This window comes from Maniola hyperantus, chromosome 22 (assembly GCF_902806685.2).
Source record: "Maniola hyperantus chromosome 22, iAphHyp1.2, whole genome shotgun sequence".
In the NCBI taxonomy this organism is placed as follows: Eukaryota; Metazoa; Arthropoda; class Insecta; order Lepidoptera; family Nymphalidae; genus Maniola; species Maniola hyperantus.
Window position 1 is genome coordinate 11050232 of NC_048557.2, and position 22806 is coordinate 11073037.

A 22806-nucleotide genomic window follows, 5' to 3' on the forward strand; every position below is an offset into this window, starting at 1 on the left:
GGTTCAGTAGTTCTAAAGATTACCCCCTACAAACAAACTTAACGACATTACCTCTTTATATAATACTAGCTGATCCCCGCGGCTTCGCCCGCGTAGATTTAGGTTTTTAAAGATCCCGTATAGCCTATGTCACTCAGGAATAATGTAGCTTTCTACTGGTGAAAGAATTTTTAAAATCGGTTCAGTAGTTCTAAAGATTACCCCCTACAAACAAACTTAACGACATTACCTCTTTATATAATAACAACGGGCCGTGCAGCAGAAATCGCAATATTTTAATTTCGCCATAACTTCAAAACCAAACGTCCAATTTTAATCATTCAAAGACCAAATATTATCTCCATAAACTGTTCTTAGTGATGAAATCATTTATTTTGATAAGGATTAATAGCATGAGTAAAATAAACGCGTTTAAATGTAGTCCAAAAAAAAATTCAAGATTTTTAAATAAAAAAATGGTTGCTGTGCCTCACTCGACATAGATGGGTATAGTGTGTCGCGGACTTTTTTGTAGATATTTATAAGATCTACAATTAATTAGAACATTTTATGGTTCTATCTTTTATAGTTTAGGCAGCGTACGCAAAATAAGTAACTTTTCTGGTTGATTTTTTACACCTTGTGTCCGAAAAACCCAAATATCTTACGGAACCCTATTTTTTCCAAAATAAAATATAGCCTATGTTACTCGTGGATAATGTAGCTTTCGAATGGTGAAAGAATTTTTAAAATCGGTCCAGTAGTTTTTGAGCCTATTCAGTACAACCAAACAAACAAACAAACAAACAAACAAACAAACAAACAAACAAACAAACAAACAAACAAAGTTTTCCTCTTTATAATATTAGTGTAGATAAACAACGGGCCGTGCAGCAGAAATCGTAATATTTTAATTTCGCCATAACTTCAAAACCAAACGTCCAATTTTAATCATTCAAAGACCAAATATTATCTCCATAAACTGTTCTTAGTGATGAAATCATTTATTTTGATAAGGATTAATAGCATGAGTAAAATAAACGCGTTTAAATGTAGTCCAAAAAAAATTCAAGATTTTTAAATAAAAAAATGGTTGCTGTGCCTCACTCGACATAGATCGGTATTATGTGTCGCGGACTTTTTTGTAGATATTTATAAGATCTACAATTAATTAGAACATTTTATGGTTCTATCTTTTATAGTTTAGGCAGCGTACGCAAAATAAGTAACTTTTCTGGTTGATTTTTTACACCTTGTGTCCGAAAAACCCAAATATCTTACGGAACCCTATTTTTTTCCAAAATAAAATATAGCCTATGTTACTCGTGGATAATGTAGCTTTCGAATGGTGAAAGAATTTTTAAAATCGGTCCAGTAGTTTTTGAGCCTATTCAGTACAAACAAACAAACAAAGTTTTCCTCTTTATAATATTAGTGTAGATTACTCACTCGATTACTAGTCTGTGTAGTGTGTCTCATATATAGATTAATATGTACCTATGTCTCATATTATACCACAGAGTACATTGAATATTATTATACCAATGATACCAATGTACTCTGTGGTAGTGTGTATAAAAGATTGCCAAAAAATAAAATCAAAATAAAAACTTGGTTTTAACATTGTGTTTAATATCGGAGATCGGAATATACTTATGAAACTCAACTTTGTTGAAATTCAGAACCTAATAAATGTGAGAAAACGTACTATTTTACCAAGTTTACTATGTAGTTTAACTAGTAGCGTAAACCATACATTTTTCTTAGTAATAAAATTTCTTTATAATTTTTGTATTTTAGATGTTCGTACAACGCACAGTACAACGCCAGTAAAATTTACAGTGATGGCGACCTCGTCACAGACTGCTGGCAGCGCGAAGCCCTCTATCGCTGCTACTAAACCGGGTGTAAACAAGGTAAGACTAGAAATTAGCATGGGTACAAGTTTTTTTTGACGAACACTGGCTTAGTGATAAGCGCTGTGGTCTTATCAGTGGGAGGTCCCGGGTTCGTTTCCTGGCAGGGGTTTGGAAATTTATAATTTCTAAATTTCTGGTCTGGCCTAGTGGGAGGCTTCAACTGTGGCTAGTTAGCACGCTAGCCTACCGGCAAGGCCGTAGAAACCAAAGGGCCATGGGTTTTTTAAAAACTGCCATACCTCTTCCAGGTTAGCCCGCTTCCATCTTAGACTGCACCATCACTTACCACCAGGTGAGATTGCAGTCAAAGGCTTGTATCTAAATAAAAAAAAATTATTACTACTAGTTCTATTAGGTCAATGCACCCTGGTATGAAGATATTCATTGCGATCTTTGAATGGGCTTCATGGACACAGCTATTAGCAAACACGCTTAATCCCACAAACATAGGCTCCATGAACATGTTAATGTTGAGGCTATCCAGCTCCTCGACAACACAGACCTAATACGTAGACTTAAAAGGACTAAGCCTTTTGAGCTAGTGTAGTTATAGTGAAAGTGTAGTGCTAGTGCAATATAAAGAACACAAGAACAAAGTGTCTTCCAATAAAGTATGTTAACTATAAACTAAGCTAAGTCAATGGACCGATTACCATACGTTTATAAGTTTAGGTTAATATTAATTTCTTATTAGCCTCTCTCATAGGCTAGATTGTAATGGTAGTAAAGTACTGTTGTCAGTACTTTACGAAAAAAAAAAAAACTACTAGTTGACCTGCCTTTCTTCCATAAATCCATTCCATGATTTCTTAGGAGCCATCTCCATGGACGAAAGAACCGCGGCGATAGTCTCGCCGTGTGACAAAACTCGATACAAACTCTATGGCCCAATCTCTACAGGGCGATAGTTTAATCTCTACAGGGCGATAGTTTGTATCGAATTTTGTCACACATTGAGACTATCGCCGCGATTCTCTCGTCCGTGGAGATGGTGCCTTAGAGAGTGCCTACGTCTTAAAAGGAACTTGCTGTCAAAATTCCAAGTCTCTAACCCAGAAACTCAGGTTGGAAGGAAATAAAACCCCAAGTCATTCAAGTCCGTATTTAATAAGCAAAGTCTAGACACCTAGAGCCTCAATAGCTCAACCGGTAAAGGAGTGGACTGAAAACCGCAAGGTCGACGGTTCAAATCCCGCCCATTGCACTATTGTCGTACCTACACAAGCCTGACGCTTAGTTGGAGAGGAAAGGGGAATATTAGTCATTTAACATGGCTAATATTCTTTAAAAAAAAAAAACCTACTCAGAAGAAAATGAAACCCTCAAGTCATTTAGGTCCGTACTTAATAAGCAAAATCTTGAAGTCTGCCCAGAAGTAAATAAAACCCTTAAGTCATTTAGGTCCGTATTTATTAAACAAAGTGTTGATGTAACCCACAAGGGGCTTGTTGAGCAGAATGCCGACATCCTTGGCGAATGCAAAGTCGAGGTGGTTAAACTTGGGCCAGTCGCACGCCGGGCGCACCTCCTCCAGCGTCCCTGTTGCGGAGAGTTCCTCTGCTAAACGCATTATTTCCTGAAAATTAGAAAAAAATATGGATTACCTACTTGAGTCATCATCATGATCAACCAATCACCTGCTCACTACAGAGCACGGGTCTCCTTGCAGAGTTAGAAGGGTTTAGACCATAGTCTACCACGCTGGCCATGTGCCGATTGGTAGACTTCACACACCTTTGATAACATTATGGAGAACTCTCAGGCATGCAGGTTTCCTCACGATGTTTTCCTTCACCGTTAAAGCAAGTGATATTTAATTACTTAAAACACACATAACTACGAAAAGTTAGAGGTTCATGCCCGGGTTCGAACCCCTGACCTCCGATTAGAAGGCGGACGTCCTAACCCCTAGGCTATCAACAACTTGAGTAAAAAAGAGAAACCGGTCCAGTGCGAGTTGGAGTTGCACACGAAGAACACTGGACTACGCCATCTATATTTGATTTAGTCAATTAATATTTTCGTTAACACATTTTAATTTTTTTGTGATGCCAAATTTCATGGTTCTAGGTCAACAGGAGGTACGCTATAGGTTTTCTTGACAGACAGACAGATGGACAGACAGACGTCTATTGGTAAGAAAAAGATGTGAATACTCTAAAATATAGTTCAATACCATTATCTACTTACATTTTTCTCAGTAAGCTGATCATTGTGACCATAGAGCAAGGTAACTGGTACTTTGACATTGCTGATGTTATATGGTTTCACTCTGCCCCATAAGCCGTCCTCCCAGGATGTGAACACATCTGAAATATTGGCAGAGTTCGCGTGCCAGACCTTCGTTATTTTATAAACGCTGAAAGTTTCTCTGCGTATTGTCCCCAACACAGAGAGGAACGATCAGCAACTATGAAGTTTGGATCATGATGGCTTCGGAAGATCACAGGTAGTAAAGATGTAAAAAATCTTACGTCAAAGTATAAAGTCTATTTTTTTTCTTTTCTTATGGATAGTATTAGAAGACACGACACTAAGTGTCGTGACAACCCCCTGCCATATACGCCCTTAAAGTTTTAAAGTTTATAAAATAACGAAGATCTAGCACGCGCTGGCTCTCTCTCTCTATAGATTATTATGTATTGCGTAGATTTCATAACCTAGTGGGATATCTTAACCTAAATATACAGGATGCTATTAAAATGCCAGCAAAAGGGAAGGCAGGTGATAGTAGTTAATTCAGACTTGGACAAAAAACTAACCTGAAATGGCAATTTTTCCAAAATGTTCCAATTGCCGCCACGACGCTGGCTGGGCTCTGGCCAATGTCACAATTATTTTATCCTGAAATGGAGAAAATTCTGTAAAGCTATTAAAGATAAAACGGAGAAAAGAACTGGTTCAGCGCTAGTTGGACTCGCACACGAAGGATTCCGTAACATTGTACAAGATATTTTAAACACTGCAAGTTAATGACTGACATCGCCATCTATATGTGATTTAGTAAAATTATTTTTATGTTCGCGAACACATTTTGGTTATGTAACTACAAATTCACGGTTTTCGGGTTTTTGCTTTACTTGTAATATAAGACCTATCTAACTGCCTAATTTCATAATTATTGCGCAACGGGATGTACCCTATACGTTTTTATTGACAGACAGACAGTCAGACAGTGAACGAATTAAAAAAAAGGAAATTTGGAAAAGTTTATTTTAAATAAACTTTTCTATCCTAAAATATTATGGGGAGTCCAGGAGCTGTTTGACCTCATTCCCCCCTCTTTTTTCTACAACCGCACCGCACGCCACCGTAAGCAATTTCACCCTCACCACCTGGGTGTCTGGTGCACTTCGACCTGTTGTGCCAGATCCTTTTTTTCCACGCACATGCAAATTGTGGAACCAACTTCCTTCGGCCGGCGGTGTTCCCACTTAGATTTCCTGAAAGGCCGGCAAAGGATTGGCGGTTCCTCTGGTGTTGCAAAATTTTCATGAGCGGCGGTAATCATGACCCGGCCTACACGTTTGCTCGCTATTTTATTTAAAAAAAAAACCTAAAATCTATACTTAATATTATAAATGCGAAAGTGTCTTTGTTTGTTTCTTCTTCCTTCACGCCCTAACCAAGCAACCAATCGACTTAATTTTGAGCAAAGAGATAGTAACATAAGCTACATTTTATCCCGAAAAATTGAACGGGATTTATCAAAACCCAAGTCGCGGGCATCAGCGAATACTTGTATAAAGAAACTCTGTACCTTGTCATATTGTTCGTAGTCATCTCCAACGATCAAATAAACGACCCTCATGCACAAATCGTCCTCGACCTTGCCTCGGAAGCACAAGCGGCCGACCACTAAGTCCAAGAGGTCACGTGTTACAGACACCGAGATCATCCCTTGAGAGCGCATTCTTTCCTGAAATAAACATAGGGGTATATCTGTTAGGCTGAGATCTATAGAGTAAGAAAGAAAGAAAGAAAAGACGTTTATTTTCCAAATTCTGCCGCACATCACATCTTATAACTAAGGCTGAGATCTATAGAGCGCACTTTGACTTTGCTCAGACTTAAGATTGAGTTAAAACGAGACAGATTTATGTGAGAGATATAGCTCTGTCTCGTTTTAACACTGTCTTAAGACTAAGCAAAGTCATAGTGCGCTCTATAGATCTTACTCTAAGGATGGGATCTATAGAGCGCGCTCTGACTTAGCTTTGACTTAAGACAGAGTTAAAACGAGACAGATGTCTAACTCTCACATAAATTGTTGCATTGTTTTGCAACTGCATTTGTCTGTCTTAACTCTAAGCAAAGTCAGAGTGCGCTCTATAGATTTTACCCTTAGTCTCCTTTCTTATCCTAGCTAACCATGCTATAAATGTTATTCTTAACCCATAATAAACTAGTTTTTATGTAGAGCAATAGGCATCTTCTAGGCAAGCGCGCTCCATCTTAGGCTGCCTCATCACATTGACAGCCGGTCTGATTGTAGCCAAGCGCTAGTCTATAAAAAAACCTTCACATGGAAAAGCTTTATTTTTGTTATTCTAACTTTTTTTTATTCAGATACAAGTTAGCCCCTTACTGCAATCTAACCTGGTGTTAAGTGAGGGTGCAGTCTAAGGAAGCGGGCTAAACTGGAAGGGTTATGGCAGTTTTATTAAACCCATAGGAGTTCTCCTTTGGTTTCTACACGGCATCGCACCGGCTTTGCCAATAGGGTGGTAACTTTTTTAGAGCCTCAATAGCTCAACGGTTAAGGAGCTGAATTCCGAAAGGTCGCCGGTTCAAATCCTAACCGTTGCGCTATTGTCGAACCCACTCCTAGCACAAGCTTTTCGCTTAGTTGGAGGGAAAAGGGGAATACTAGTCAACTAACATGGCTAATATTCTTTTAAAAAAAAAACTAGCTACGGCCGAAGCCTCCCACCAGACCAAAGATTTAGAAATCATAAAAATTCCAAACTTCTGCCGGGAATCGAACTTACTGGTAATTCCAAAGTCTTCAACGTAGCCGTGGCAAGAAATTTGATGTTGGACAGATACACGGCGGGTGCCAGAGCCACGAAGCTGATGACCTTGTCGTTGTACTCCGGCCTCTCCGACATCATCACGAAGAAGCTGGTGGTGCCCATGGAGTAGCCCACGTACATCACCTTGGGTACACCGGTCACGTTCAGGATTTTGTCGACCATCGCTGGGACGTCGTATTTACCGTGCTCGTGGAAACTAGAATGCAATGGAATGATACATTCGTACCTACTTCTGGTTGTAACTAATTTGACCGTCAATAATTTTTTCAAATAAAAATGGCGAGCAAACGAGCAGGCGGGTCACCTAATGTTAAGTGATTACTGCCGCCCATGAACATTTACAGTACCAAAAGAACCACCAATGCGTTGCCGGCCTTTGAGGAATTTGTTGGTCCGCCCCTTGAATAACCCCATGTTGTAATCTAATGGGGACACCGCCGAAGGGAGTTGATTCCACAGTTTGCATGTACGTGGAAAAAAGGATCTGACACAACGGGTGGTCGAAGTGCTCCAGACACCCAGGTGGGGTTTTGACTATGAAACGTAGAATAAGGTCAGTTATCTGAGACATTTACTCAGACATGACCGGTACCGTCTCCTTCAGAACATGAACAGTACTTGTAGTTTAGTATTTTTTAGACCCGCAATGTATATCATGCAAAACTCGGGATCAGTGCCCGATCTATGAACCTATCTACGCAACGTTTGTTGATCTTCAATTAAATAATCATCATCATCATCATCAGCCTGTGGACGTCCACTGTTGGACATAGGCCTTCCCTAAAGAGCGCCACCACACCCGGTCCTCAGCCTTCCTCATCCAGCCACTTCCCGCCAGCCTCTTTATATCGTCGGTCCATCGTGCTGGAGGGCGTCCCACACTACGCTTGCTTAAACGCGGTCTCCACTCAAGGACTTTCCGGCTCCAACGGCCATCGCCTCTACGACAGGCATGACCTGCCCACTGCGACTTCAGCTTGCTAATAGTTTGGGCTATGTCAGTGACCTTGGTTCTCCTGCGGATCTCCTCATTTCGGATCTTGTCCCTCAAGGAAACTCCTAACATAGCCCTCTCCATAGCTCGCTGAGCGACTTTGAGTTTGTGGACAAGGCCGTTTGTTAGTGTCCACGTTTCAGCACCATACGTGAGGACGGGAAGAACACACTGGTTAAAGACTTTCGTCTTGAGGCACTGAGGAATTGACGATGAGAAGACTTGACTCAATTAAATAAGTAATCATATAATTTTAACATACCTGTAGTTCCAAAACCTTGGGTTGCTCTTAGTGTAATTGACATGAGCGGTGTAAACATTACCTCGTTGGTTGCCGAGCCACACGTCATATCCTTCGTCAGCTAGGAGATACGCTAAAATAAATTGCAAGGGGTCACATATTTTTCTACATTTGTATCGGTGTTACTTCCCATGACCATAAAGTCCTTTCTTTCGTTACATAAAAAACACTGTAAACTGCAATTTGGACTTTTATTTTATGGTAAACCAAAATCACAAAAAATAATTATAACTTGAATGGTAATTGCAAAAATATTGTTCAAATATGTACCTAACACATTATCTAACACAACCTAACCATGGATTTGAGCCCATATATTTTGACTAGATTATGCTCGCGACTTCGTCCGCGTGGACTATACAAATTTCAAACCCCTATTTCACCCCCTTAGGAGTTGAATTTTCAAAAATCCTTTCTTAGCGGATGCCTACGTCATAATAGCTATCTGCATGCCAAATTTCAGCATGATCCGTCCAGTAGTTTGAGCTGTGCGTTGATAGATCAGTCAGTTAGTCAGTCAGTCAGTCACCATTTCATTTTATATATTTAGATTATGCAATTGTCATTCAAACTGAAACCAAGCAGTCTAAAACAGATATTTGTATCTAACAAATGACACTAATTTGGAACTTGTAACGGTTCATCAATTTCTGGGCGCAACGAAATATGGGAGATGGTCGGTCTTCTTTCAGGTAATTCTCAGGTTAACTTGCATTACTGTTTTAAGAAATGCTTTTCTCTTCCGCTGAGATTTGTATGATGAAGTTTAGGTCTCACCAGATTGCTCTTAGAAAACTTGCAGGTTTTCTCACAATGTTTACCCGACTGTGCGACAGCAAAGACAAAGTTATGTTTTTACAGCTATCATGGGTATCTGGGATTCTTTATACCTTTGAAACATCACAACAGCAATATTGCATACCATATTCAGTGACATATCACTGAATAGGTCTTTCCTATGATGATATTTATATTTATTTTATAGCTATGAGCTCCATTTAAGAATTACGCGACCTAAAAGTTATGTAGCTAGGATCTCTAGGCTCTACATATTCCTCGTTCATCTAATAAACATCCAGACATGATGCATTGCAAATCGCAATATCTACAGTAGTTAGTTAAGTTTTATTAACTGACTAGCTTATGCCCGCGACTTCGTCCGCGTGGGCTACACATTCAGTAATTAAGTAAAGGGTGTTCCAAAATACGTAAAATCCACGTCCTTTGTTAGTTTTAAGTGTAATAACCGTTTTAAATTATTGATTAAACTATAAAAGTACGTCATTATGATGTGACGTCACATTCCAGTATTTCATAGAATATCGCATACCCAGTGGCGTAGCTACCAAGCAGCGTACCAAGGGCCCTGGGGCAAATCAAAAATGGGGCCCACTGCTATCTAAACTGGTTAGGTTTTATCAAATAAAAATATTAAATATACAAATACATTCACAGAAAGAATTTAGGGGAATTCACTGGTAACTTTCGAATAATCATATTTATTTTTAAACTGGGAGAAAGTTTCAAAACTTTAGTACGATCGAGATTTTCTGATAAGGATTCGAGGGCCCCCTGAGCTTTAGGGCCCCGGGGCACTGCCCCGCCTAGCCCCTCGGTAGCTACGCCACTGCGCATACCTACTAAGTGTGCGTTTTGACGTTTGATACAAAGTTACTGATTTGACTAGTTGTCAAATAGCGTATTGTTATTCGCTTACCCAAGCTTCTCTCAGGGCCCATGATAACGAAGTCACCACTGCTACCCAATAGTCCATGCACGATCAATACAGCCTTCTTCCCTTTAGCGCTGAAGCCTGCTTTCCTGGCTGTCCGCCTTCCTGCCGGTATCCTGTGCATCTGGAGGATGTAGCCATCCTCGGTGGTGACTCGATGCTTCTCGATGGGGTAGCCGGCAGAGGTTATCAGTTCAGGCTGGAAAGAGAAAATCAGGATATGAGAACATGTTTTCTGATTTTACAAGACTGTCCAAAAAAGTTTCTTTATTCTACCAGAAGTCCCAAATTCCTGAACAGATTTGGATGCATAGGGTTTCGTTAGAATTCTTACATCATCCCGAGTGATTCTACCTATAATTTTTTTGAAAATCCAATATGACGGCTGTATGGCGTCATTTCCAAACGTTAGAATAGAATAGAATATGTTTTTATTCAAGTAAACTTTTTACAAGTGCTTATGAATAGTCAGGTAGTTTTAATTTACCACTGGTTCGGAATGCCGTTTCTACCGAGAAGAACCAGCAAGAAACTCTGCGGCGTTCAAAAGTTTTTTGGCACGGCAGTAGTGTTTTTAATTTTTTCTCTGTGGAAATTGGCCGCCGCCCATGGCCGAAATTCGTTCGGGAGCACATTATTAAATAGGTATTTTAAAATCCAATGGTGTTGTTTACGGGTGTACTTATAAAATGATTGTTTTAGAAACTATGTTATTATGTTTTTAACGTGACATGAATCCCCTCATTAGATATCTACATAGATAAGCATCTTGATCACGACCATTTGCATGGTGGAATATTTTGCTTTAAGATCTCTCTGGTTCTACGGTACAAATAGTATGAGTGAATAGGCATCTTCTAGGCAAGCGCGCTCCATCTGTCATCAGAGAAGAGTACCTACTACCTACCCTTAAAATCAGCGTTTTTGAAAATTATAATTTTAATCGATTTTGACGACCTCCCTGGCGCAGTGGTGAGCGCTGTGGTCTTATTAGTGGGAGGTCCTGGGTTCGATTCCTGGCAGGGGTTTGGAATTTTATAATTTCTAAATTTCTGGTCTGGTCTGGTGGGAGGCTTCGGCTGTGGCTAGTTACCACCCTACCGGCGAAGCCGTGCCGCCAAGCGAGCGTTCCGGTACGATGCCGTGTAGAAACCAAAGGGGTATGGGTTTAATAAAAACTGCCATACCCCTTCCAGGTTAGCCCGCTATCATCTTAGACTGCATCATCACTTACCATCAGGTGAGATTGCAGTCAAGGGCCAACTTGTATCTGAATAAAAAATAAAAAAAAAATCGTTGAAACTAACAAATTCAACATTTATATTTATTTATTCGTTTGCGCATGATTCCGCATACCTATGCCTCTTAATCGACAACTCTTAATAGTTACGACATCCTTTTGTCTCTATTTTGTATGTAGAATTTAAATCAGGATATCCTCTATATCTATACTTCTATACTATATAGAGAGAGAACGCAGGGCGTTGTCTGTAGCGTTAGGGCGAACATGATCGTCTGCAGGTTTGCTGGTTGTTCTGTAGCCGTTAAAATCACTCTTTTCAGAGCATATTGCACCTCCTCCTACACGAGCAGCCTGTGGATCGATTACACGCAAAAGCAGTACAATGCCCTGCGTGTACAATATAATAATGCATTCAGGATGCTGATGGGGCTGCCCAGATTCTGCAGCGCGTCAGGGATGTTCGCCGAGGCGCATGTAGACTGTTTCTGTACTACAATGCGCACATCCTTGTTGCGTAGAGTCCGGTCCAGCTCCAATGGCCTCCTGAAGGTGTTTTCTGACAGGATCGACTGCCAGTCATCATCATCATCATCATCAGCCTGTGGACGTCCACTGTTGGACATAGGCCTTCCCTAAAGAGCGCCACCACACCCGGTCCTCAGCCTTCCTCATCCAGCCATTTCCCGCCAGCCTCTTTATATGTCGGTCCATCGTGCTGGAGGGCGTCCCACACTACGCTTGCTTAAACGCGATCTCCACTCAAGGACTTTCCGGCTCCAACGGCCATCGCCTCTACCACAGGCATGACCTGCCCACTGCGACTTCAGCTTGCTAATAGTTTGGGCTATGTCAGTGACCTTGGTTCTCCTGCGGATCTCCTCATTTCGGATCTTGTCCCTCAAGGAAACTCCTAACATAGCCCTCTCCATAGCTCGCTGAGCGACTTTGAGTTTGTGGACAAGGCCGTTTGTTAGTGTCCACGTTTCAGCACCATAGGTGAGGACTGCCAGTACTTACTTGAATCACTGTTGTATGATTCACGTGCTGGCAAATCGATAACGTCCTAATTTAAATATTTATAGATATTTTACTAACAAATAGGTTTAAAGTTTCTTGTAATTACTAACACCAATATGATCCTTTTGTTGGTCGAAATAAAAACATTTTATTTTATTCCAGCCATGTGCTTTCTGGGTAGATAAAATCTAAATACCTACTTATGTAACACTAGGTAATGCCGGTGACTTCGTCCGCGTGGATTTAGGTTTTTAAAAACCCTGAGGGAACTCCTTAATTTTCCGGGATAAAAAGTAGCCTATGTCCTTTTCCGGGATGCAAGCTATCTCTGTACCAAATTTCGTCAAAATCGGTTGAAGGGTTAGGCCGTGAAAGTCTAGCAGACAGACAGACAGACACACTTTCGCATTTATAATATTAGTATGGATAATATTAATATCAACGGATTTGACCGCAGTAAACTGTAAAATTGGTTATATTAATTAAAAACGAAAAGGAAAATGTGTGTAAGTGACAGTAATAAATTCCTTGTAGGTTTTTAGGGTTCCGTATCTCAAAAGGAAAATCTCCGTATCACTTCGTTGTCTGTCAGTCTGTCTGTCAAGAAACCCTACAGGGTACTTCCCGTTCATCTAGAATCATGAAATTTGGCAGATAAGTGGTAGGTCTTACAGAACACGTCAAGGGAAAAATTCGAAAACCCTGGATTTGTGGTAAGGCACATCACAAAAAAATATGTTGTGTGAAAAAATAATCAGTATTTTCAACTTTCAAAGTAAGATTAATATACCGAGTGGGGTATCATCGAAAGGATGCATGTAAATTCTAAAACAGGTTTTTATTTATTTTTATGCATAATAGTTTTTGATCGTGTAAAATGTAGAAAAAAATACCCGAGTACGGAACCCTCGGTACGCGAGACTGTTTCGCACTTGGCCGGTTTTTAGAGAAGGCATTTGTCCACAGTGCCGGCTGATGATGATTAGCTTATTATATTCAAGTCACATTACATTTTAAAATCCTAATCACTAAATTATTCTATCCATCATTACATAATATTTTTTGATGCCAATAGATAAATAGGTGTAACGTTAGCTATTTCCGCTTTTCATTAAATTTTTATTCACCATAATACATGGAGTTACATTCAAAAATAGATAATTATTTTGTTCTGGAACATTAATTCCTTAAGTGCAGTCCTTCATATGTACCTACTGACTAGCTTATGCTCGCGACTTCGTCCGCGTGAGCTACACAAATTTCAAACTTTTTACAGAGACCTACGTATAATAACAGTATAATTGCGGATTGCACAAATGGCTCTAAAGTGTATAAATCTTATATTCTACGGAATCCTTCGTGTGCGAGTCCTCACCTCAATTTTTTGATTAGTAAAGCTAATGAAAACAAGAGAAAGTTGAAAACTAAAACCCGACTGCGATCGTCTCTGTAAACGCTAAAATATTATGTAAAATTGCGTTTCTGTCGCTTGGTATATTTTAATATTATACTATATTTATATTTATGAACTCAGTATTTTTGTCTCTTTCATTCGACATCCCACTTGATACAATAGCAAAAAAAAATTAAGACCCCCACTTTTTTGGATGTAACATCCGTCAGATCGATTTTGTTCGTATAAAATGTAACCTATGTTACTTGGACCGTTACGACGAATTGACACCTCATTCATCAAAATCGGCCCAGTAGTGGCACGGCCGGCGACGACGAATCGTCTGCGCTACCACGGACGATTAAGGTAGGTATGATTCCGAACCACGCTGCACGCAGCAGCGCTGCCGCAACAGTGCTGTCACCAGCTGTCACAGTGCTGTCGCGACACTACCGGTCCCCATACAATCTCTATAAGCTTATATGACATTACATTCCGAGCTATAGGAAGCAATGTTCCGCTACATTGCTGCCGCGACATTGCTTTGACATTGCATTGTCAAAAGTAAGGACTAAAATCGTACTTTTGTCATGACATTTGACACAGAATTAAAATGGCGAGTGAGTTCTCATTTTGTACGGACTATACAAAGTTAATCGATGACCATCATTCATTAGCTTTTTACAGAGTAGGTAATTAGGTAATAACAATATAATTGCGGATTGCACAAATGTCTCTGATAATAATCGTTTGAACAAAGGGCGGGAGGAATTCTCGTCGCATTCATTTGTGATATTTTTTTTTTATTACAGAAAGAAAAATTACAGCATAACCATAACACAAGATTATTACATGGGCCAGTTAAGTTTTCAATGTTAAGTTACACATTTCTTAAGGTGGGAGTCCATATCTAGGAGCAGACAATGAGGCGTGTGCCACCACGACGAGATGGGTCCAGTCCCTGCCATCAAGCCTTGTTTTGTGTGCATTTCTTGATAGCAGAGACGAGAGATATAAATGCAATTGCATAATTTTATTAGTAGATGGAAATCGGTAATGATACACATTTCGCTCGTCGCTGAGTCAGCGCTAAAAGCGTTTATAGAATAGCGTTACTCCCGTTCATACAAGGAACGTGCGAATCCGAATTTAAATTGACGTCGCATGTTATACGTGGTTTCGCATTCAGAGCAGCGGACATTTTTATTTCCTATATCATCTTCATTCAAACGGCATAATGTGGACATAATAGACAATGGTAACCAGCCACCAGGCAAACAATAACAATTACCCGAGGAATAAATAAAAAAAAACCGGCCAAGTCAGGCTCGCGCGCCGAGGGTTCCGTAGGTACTACAGTCGTATTGTTTCGACATTTTGAAATGAAATGAAATTTATTTGTATGAATATGGGAAGACAAGGTGTTTACAATAAAGAGTTAAGCCAACATATCCAGTCAGGAAACTCTGACATACAAATTTTTTGACAAAGTCGGTAGTACATTTTCCAAAAATTTTGCACGATAATTCAAAAACTACGGTGCATAAAAATAAATAAAAATCTGTTTTAGAATGCACAGATAAAGCCCTTTCATATGATACCCCACTTGATATAGTTATCTTACTTTGATAATTGAAAATACTAATTATTAGTTCATGACCCCAATTAATTTTTTTTTGTGTGATGTAACCACAATTCACGGTTTTCAGATTTTTCCCCGAATGTCAGCTATAAGATCTACCTACCTGCCAAATTTCATGATTCTAGGTCAACGGGAAGTACCCTGTAGGTTTCTTGACAGACAAACGGACCGAAAACTAAGATACTATAAGGGGTTTTTCCTTTTGAGGTACGGAGCCCTAATAAAAACCAACTCACTGACTACACGTGCCTGATCTACATATATTTATGTGACAATTTTTTTATAAAGGCTATAAAATTAAAAAGTATTTAATGTGGGATAATTAAAAAAAAACAAATAGGTACCCAAGTCACGGGCTTGATCTACATAGTTTGCGTGATGAACTTTGAGGCTATTTAATTAAAATGTATTTAATGTGGGATAGTTAAAATAAACTAAGTCTCAACTCTCTGGTATAATACATACTATTATATATTATTATATAATTAACATTTATAGAGGCCATAATAATCTATAATATAAAAATGAATCACTAAATGTGTTGCTTATCGCAAATCTCGAGAACAGCTGAACCGATTTCGCTAATTCTTTTTTTATAATATTCCTTGAAGTACGAGGATGGTTCTGACGGCGAGAAAAATTTAAAAATTTGAATCGACTGTTAGGTGGAACGAAGTTCGCCAGGACAGCTAGTAGTTCATAAAAATAACCTTGAAAAATTAAATTAGCTAGCATCCCGGGGAAGGACATAGGCTACTTTTTATCCCGGAAAATCAAAGAGTTCCCACGGGATTTCAAAACCTAAATCCACGCGGACGAAGGACGGCATCATCTAGTAAAAAGAATAACTTTACGAGCATGAGAAGTGAAAATCAAAATTTGACGTATTTTTAAGACAGGTTTTTATTATGTCTTGAATAATCTTGAATAATCTTTATTTTTCACACAATAATTTCACAAACAATAACAGCTGGGAACGATGATCCTGCAGAAGTTTACACTGTGTTGCAGTGATCATCGCCCTCCTCATACAATATGACAATATGAGTGCGCGCGCGCGCGCGTGTGTGTGTGTGTGTGTGTGTGTGTGTGTGTGTGTGTGTGTGTGTGTGTGTGTGTGTGTGGAAATGTTGTATTATGTGAATTAGATTTAATTACAATGCCAAGACTTTATAAGTTGTTCTGATTGATCGTAAGAAAGAGTTAAAAGCCATTTAGTACATATCTTTTTAACTCTCGCCGCAGTTAGGGGATATATGTGTAGGATTTTATTGATATGGTTATACAATGAACAACTAAAGTGATAATAATGGCGACTCGCAATAGCGGTTTGACGAGGTCTATAAGTGCACACCTTGTAAGATCTCCGTTGTAAGTTACCCACAATAGGGTTGTAAAAAAGTTCAGAGTGTTTGCGTAGAATTGTTTGTAATATAAATAATTGTCGGACTGTGAGCAACTGACAGCTCGAGTACAATTCAACAGTAGGGAACAAAATAGGTTTTTTGAGCATTACTTTTAGAACTGCCCTTTGGGCTCTTTCAGCCCTTAGCATAAGCGTTTTAGGAGATCCACCCCAAACGGTTATGCAATAAGATAAGACTGACTCAGCAAGAGCATGATAAACGGACGTCAGGCATTGGGGGTCAGCCACATTCCTTAAGTTTTTAAAAACAAACATTAACTTTCTAGTACGTGACGCAATAGATTCAATATGTTGTTTCCAAGATAAGGAGCAATCTACTAAAACGCCGAGGTACTTGATACAAGAGGTGCGTTCGAGAGCTGGACAAGAGCAAGTAGAAGAAGAGTTAACACATCTATGGACACGAACAGAAAAGGAGGCTGGTGCTTGTGTAACTTTGGTTGGGGTAAATGTAATGAACTTTGTTTTATCCACGTTTAACGTTAGAAGGTTCCAGTTTAGCCAATTCATAACAGCCCTAATAGCAAATTCCGAGTGGACGCTGACTTCCTTCCAGGTTTTGGCGCTAACAATTAAAGCTGTATCGTCAGCATATGTGACAATTTTACAATTTGGAAGACGCAGCGAACACAGATCATTAATATAGATTAAGAAGAGGGTAGGTCCAAGGACACTACCCTGAGGAACTCCAAAATATACTGATTCCGATTCGCTAGTATAATTTTCTAAGACAACTGATTGGGTACGCTCGGACAGGTAACTTTTAAAAATTTTAAGGGCTATTCCTCTTATGCCTATGCGTTCAAGCTTGTTTAGTAGCTTTGGGACAGAGACAGTGTCAAAAGCTTTAGAGAGGTCTAGAAAGATTCCTACAGTTTTAAGTCTATTGTCAAAATTTTTAACTATATTGTCACAACAGCATCCTCCGTAGAGTTGCCCGCCCTAAACCCAAATTGGTTTTCGGAGAGAATGTTGTTATCAGTCATATAACTAACTAATCTTTTGTTTAATATTTTCTCTTTATGTACCTACCTATCGCAAAAAGAAAATTAAGTTAAACATTATGTTTGAGTATAGGTATAAGTCCCGCAAATTACTATTACGCTGGAACCATGTCTCATTAACATCGAAATGACGTCAATTTGACGTCAGCCGAAATAACAATATACCATCAGCTCGAAACTTCAGTCTAGTGCTGACGTCACTAAAATGGCGGCCACGCGCATTAGCAAATTGCGGGACTTATACCATTATGTTTTTCTCGTCTTTCACCTTTAGTGGCAGGTAACCTTTGAAAATAAAAATAAAACAATGCAAAAGTAATAAACATTGTCTTATGTAATTTATGTAAACTTTTTTATACGCAAAATTTATTTTAAAACTAGCTAACCCGGCGAACTTCGTACCGTCTAACAGTCGATTCTTTTTCAGGCAATTTGAAATTTTTGAAAAGCTAGCAGACAGACAGACACACTTTCGCATTTATAATATTAGTATAGATTTAGAAGATTACGCGTCAGTCCCAAATTACTTATCTATCGAGTGTCAATTAATTAAAAAGTAATTGGTCTAGTTTGTGAGAGAAACCGGATATACTAAACTATACCTGCGCATGAAATTAAATGTAGATTAGCGATTGAAAAAAACAATAATAAGGTATTTTTGTTTACACCTTTCATCATCAACAATATCGGCCCACTACTGACCACAGGTCTCATCACATACATTTTTAATGGTCCACTAGCATAGGTATACCCTTCCGTAACATAAGGTAATTTATTATGATTCTAGAAATGCATCATCAATACAGTATATATAAAAGGAAAAGGTGACTGACTGACTGATCTATCAACGCACACAAACTACTGGACGGATCGGGCTGAAATTTGGCATGCAGATAGCTATTATGACGTAGGCATCCGCTAAGAAAGGATTTTTGAAAATTCAACCCCTAAGGGGGGTGAAATAGGGATTTGAAATTACTACGTAACGTACGCATAAGCTAGTACAGTATACAAGGCTTGCTTTGTTGCTATAGTATTATAATTTTTATTTCCTGCTCGTCCCATATAAAGATATTGAGAAGGTATGCAATGATCACAGATGAATCTGCAACTATGTCTGCTAAGACGTCACTAATTAATAATTTTTAATCTCTCCGCATAGTATTTCTTTCATTACTAAGGGTCGTGACCCCTTATCCATCTAAATATACATATTGTAGTAGGTACCTATATCGTATTTGATAAATCCTCAGAAGAAATACCTAGATAAATCACATAATATGACACAGGTATCTAATAGGTAGGTACGTGTAGTGTACTGCCAAATAGTTAGTGCCATAAATTCTTTCGTTGCCTCTGCTAAGTATTTGACAAACTACATATGTCATACCCGGCTTTTCTTTAGTTTCGAACCCATCCGGGGTCCGGGTCCTTTTTCAAAAGGAGTCAGTTCGCGCACGCGTCACGGTCGAGACTACGTGCCGCGCGCGCCGCTGCCTCCCTTTGAAAAAGGACCCCGGATGGGTTAGAAACTAGTCGGGCTAACGTCGACTAAAACACGTGAGTAAAGCCGGGTGTAAGATATGTAGAATGGAAATCACTCACAATAACGTTCAAATAAGGTTCAACATAGGTTCAAATGGTCCTTCAAGTTCACGCAAGTTTTTACGAGTTCATTTCCGCAATCACGTAGAATTTTGGCGCAGTTGTGAGCGCTGTGGTCTTATTTGTGGGAGGTCCCGGGTTCGATTCCCGGCAGGGGATTGAAATTTTATGGACTATGGAACCCTTCGGTGCGTAAGTCTAGTTCGCACTTGGCCAGTTTTTTTAAATATTCCTTTAAAAGACGCGATCTCACTTGGTTACCACAAGTGAGATCTAAGATGATACAGTCTAAGATGATAGCGAGCTAACTTGGAAGGGATATGACCGTTAAGCAAGTGGCCTGGTTATATGGCTTGGGCTTTATGGCCGCTCTAATTAAATAATAAATAAATAGTAATAAATAAATATGGCAATTTACTTTTTATCACGAGTTTACATTTATTTAATAATTTACTATTACGTACCCAAAATGTTTGACGCTTTTTGCATAAAAAATGTTAGCATTATTCGCTTTGCATTAGAGTTCAAAATGTGAGTTCAAGGTTACCTATTTATGTAACTGAATATTTAATGTCATTTTTCGACACGTCTAAAATTCCCACGGGCGTAGCTAGGAGGGTTTTGGGGGGTCGAAACCCCTCTTGACTCATATATACGGCAAAATAAAGTTTAAGAAGGAAAATGTACGCTAACACTATTAATTAATTATTGGTAATCAAAAGTTATGTAATGGACTAATGAAGACATCTCATGGGAATAGCTAAGTGCACTTTTTGAACTTATATAATATTTTTCTTACTAATATTTTCTTAATAATATTTTAAGTGAAAGCAAAGACCTACTGTCCTGCTAAGTGTAAAGGTCGTATCTGACGCCCCCCCCCCCCTCATACCCCGATAGTCGCGGACTATACTTAGTCTGAAATTGCCGTTCAATAAACGTTTAATCGGCTCTTCTGTAATTTTTTTTATTTTTCAGAAAGAACTTAGAAATAAATAAACTTACCACTGTGGCAAACGCTTCTTTTTTCAAAAAACCTGTTCGTTCACATGTCACCAAACCCAAGCACAAAATTAAAAATAAACGCATCACTAAAAAACCCATTTTACAATATTTTTACACTTTATACTACGTAAGGATTATTTATTTAAAATCAAACTAATTAATGTCACTTATTTATATTATTAACCACAAATTATTATACCTAGTAGCGTAAATGAACTGGCACATTTGTTACTTTTTAACACAAAATGTCACAGATCAGTTGTGTATCATATTAAGTCCTCAAGATTTTATAAGTAAGTCTTTTCAGTCACTAAAACCTTTTATAGTAAGTTTTTTTAAATATTATTATCGAAGTTTCGCATCCAATTTTTTTTTCAATTTAACTTGTTTCGCATCCAAATGATTTTTTTCAATTTATCTTGTTTCGCATCCGATTTTTTTTTTCAATTTATATTTCTAGACATATCATTTTTAAATTAAAATAAAATTTCACATCCAAATTTTTTTTTTCAATTTATATTTGTTGACATATATTTTTTTTTAAATTTTGTTAAGTTTCGCATCCAAATGTTTTTTTTCAATTTATATTTGTTGGCATATAATTTTTTTTAAATTTTGATAAGTTTCACATTCAAATGTTATTTTTCCAATTTATATTTGTTGGCATATATATTTTTTAGTTTTCCACGGCGCGGCGTATCGCGAATGATTGGCGCGACGCGTCCTGCCGCATGCCACCACATTTATTCAGTTCCATGTCGCTACACGCACGTTTTGTGACGATCCTCGACGTTTTCCGCATCTCATTATTCAATGTATAACATGTTTAATGACCTAATCGGATCCTTCGTCAAAATTTACATTTTTAGGATTCCGTATCTCCAGAAAAAAAGAACCCTTATACTACAACCTATACTATAACCTTATAGTATCCTTGCAGGCAAATAACATCACTTCGTTGTCTGTCTGATATTTGTCTGTGTGTCATGTCTGTCAAGACCGGTCAAGGGAATCAAAACCTACTTAAAAATACGGGACTTTCCGTGAACCTTTTTTTTTCGTAGGAGGGAAAAATCCTCATGGACATAATTGTCGGACTCCTACCGACTAAAACCCCTCCTTTCTTTAAGCAATAATGTTCCCGCCTCGTTGGCCTACCACTACTGTTGACCTAGAATCATGAAATTTTGCAGGACTCGCGCACAAAGGGCTGTCGTATAAGAAATAACACTTTAAATTTTTGTAAATTTTCATGGCGGCCATTTTGAAATTTTTATTATTTGTTTTGATAGTGGCAATAAAAATACACATTCTGTGAAAATCCCAACTCTAGTAATTACGTATTACGGTTCACCCTGTTGACAGACGAACGGGCGGACGGACGGTCAGAACGGTGCGGCGGGGGCTTAGTAGGCCCCGGTGGCACCCTCGGGTACGGAACCCTAAACCTTTGGGTAAGGAGCCCTAATAATAGGTGGTATAATAGGTACACCGTGCAGGGTTAAGGGTCCGTTAGAGCAGAATGTGTCAGTAGGTACCATTACCTTAATGACCCATTTCAGATTCCGACCCTGTGGAATAAACCGTTAAATTTTCACCCATGACCTTGCGGATTTCCTTCCGTTCCATTGAGCTATCTAAGATAAATCATTCGTGTATCATATCATGTGATAATTGCTTTATGCCCTTGCCCATACATATTATGCAGTTCTAGTTGTTAAGGCTTGGGCAGATACGACGCGGAGCGGCTGAGACGTCGTGAACTTTAGGTTAAGTGACCTCTTCTTGCATCATTACTATTATCATTATCAACCGGTAGATCAAATCAAATCAAATGGTTTGTTCTAAATGTCCACTGCTAGACATAGGGCCTTGTAGGGACTTCCACACGCCACGGTCTTGTGCCGCCGCCATCCAGCGGCTCCCAGCGAATCGTTTGATGTTGTTCGTCCACCTAGTAGGCGAGCCCTTTCGGATGCGAGGTCTTCCAGCACTTTATGACCCCAACATCTATCGCGTTTTCGAACTATGTGCCCTGCCCATTGCCATTCCAGCATCGTAGCCCGCCCGTTGAGCTATGGCGGTAACTCTAGTTCCCCAACGGATCTCCTCAAGTCTGATTTGACAGTCGCTTCAGTACTGAGTGAACATACATATCACAAATTTCGTCACTGGCACCAAGCGTACCGTAGCTTAGACGTCAGAGCGTCGGGCGCCATCCCATGAGACGCGAGTTCGATTCCTGCCGGCCCGCAATTTTTGATATGGTATTTAAAATTAAGTACATGACTCCTAAAAGAAGGCTCCAATCTTCTAAAGCTACCGTAAACTTAACTTATCTGAAATAAACTATTTTATTTTAATTTTATAATGAAACTAGCTTATGCTCGCGACTTCTTCCGCGTGGACTACACAAATTTCAAACCCCTATTTCACCCCCTTAGGGATTAAATTTTCAAAAATCATTTCTTAGCGGATGCCTACGTCACAATAACTATCCGCATGCCAAA

At 39.0% G+C, this 22806-nt stretch overlaps 2 protein-coding genes across 2 annotated transcripts in view; one reads left to right on the forward strand and one right to left on the reverse strand.

Moving 5' to 3' along the window:
- Positions 1-1533: 1533 nt before the first annotated feature.
- The window catches only part of crm (cramped chromatin regulator), a 43014-nt gene continuing 21741 nt past the window's right edge, over positions 1534-22806 (forward strand). The window contains exons 1-2 of the mRNA XM_034980356.2: positions 1534-1673; positions 1780-1895. Of these exons, the coding sequence (XP_034836247.1) occupies positions 1824-1895 (72 nt within the window). The 5' untranslated portion in view covers positions 1534-1673; positions 1780-1823. The remainder of the gene's footprint in view (positions 1674-1779; positions 1896-22806) is intronic.
- On the reverse strand, positions 3292-21046 carry LOC117992655 (lipase 1-like). Its single transcript, XM_034980357.2, has 8 exons — positions 20297-21046; positions 9947-10160; positions 8191-8302; positions 6890-7130; positions 5659-5817; positions 4661-4742; positions 4089-4207; positions 3292-3474 (listed from the first exon to the last, which is right to left on the reverse strand). The coding sequence occupies exons 1-8, from the start codon at positions 20393-20395 to the stop codon at positions 3292-3294; spliced, it is 1209 nt and encodes a 402-aa protein (XP_034836248.1). The 5' UTR covers positions 20396-21046.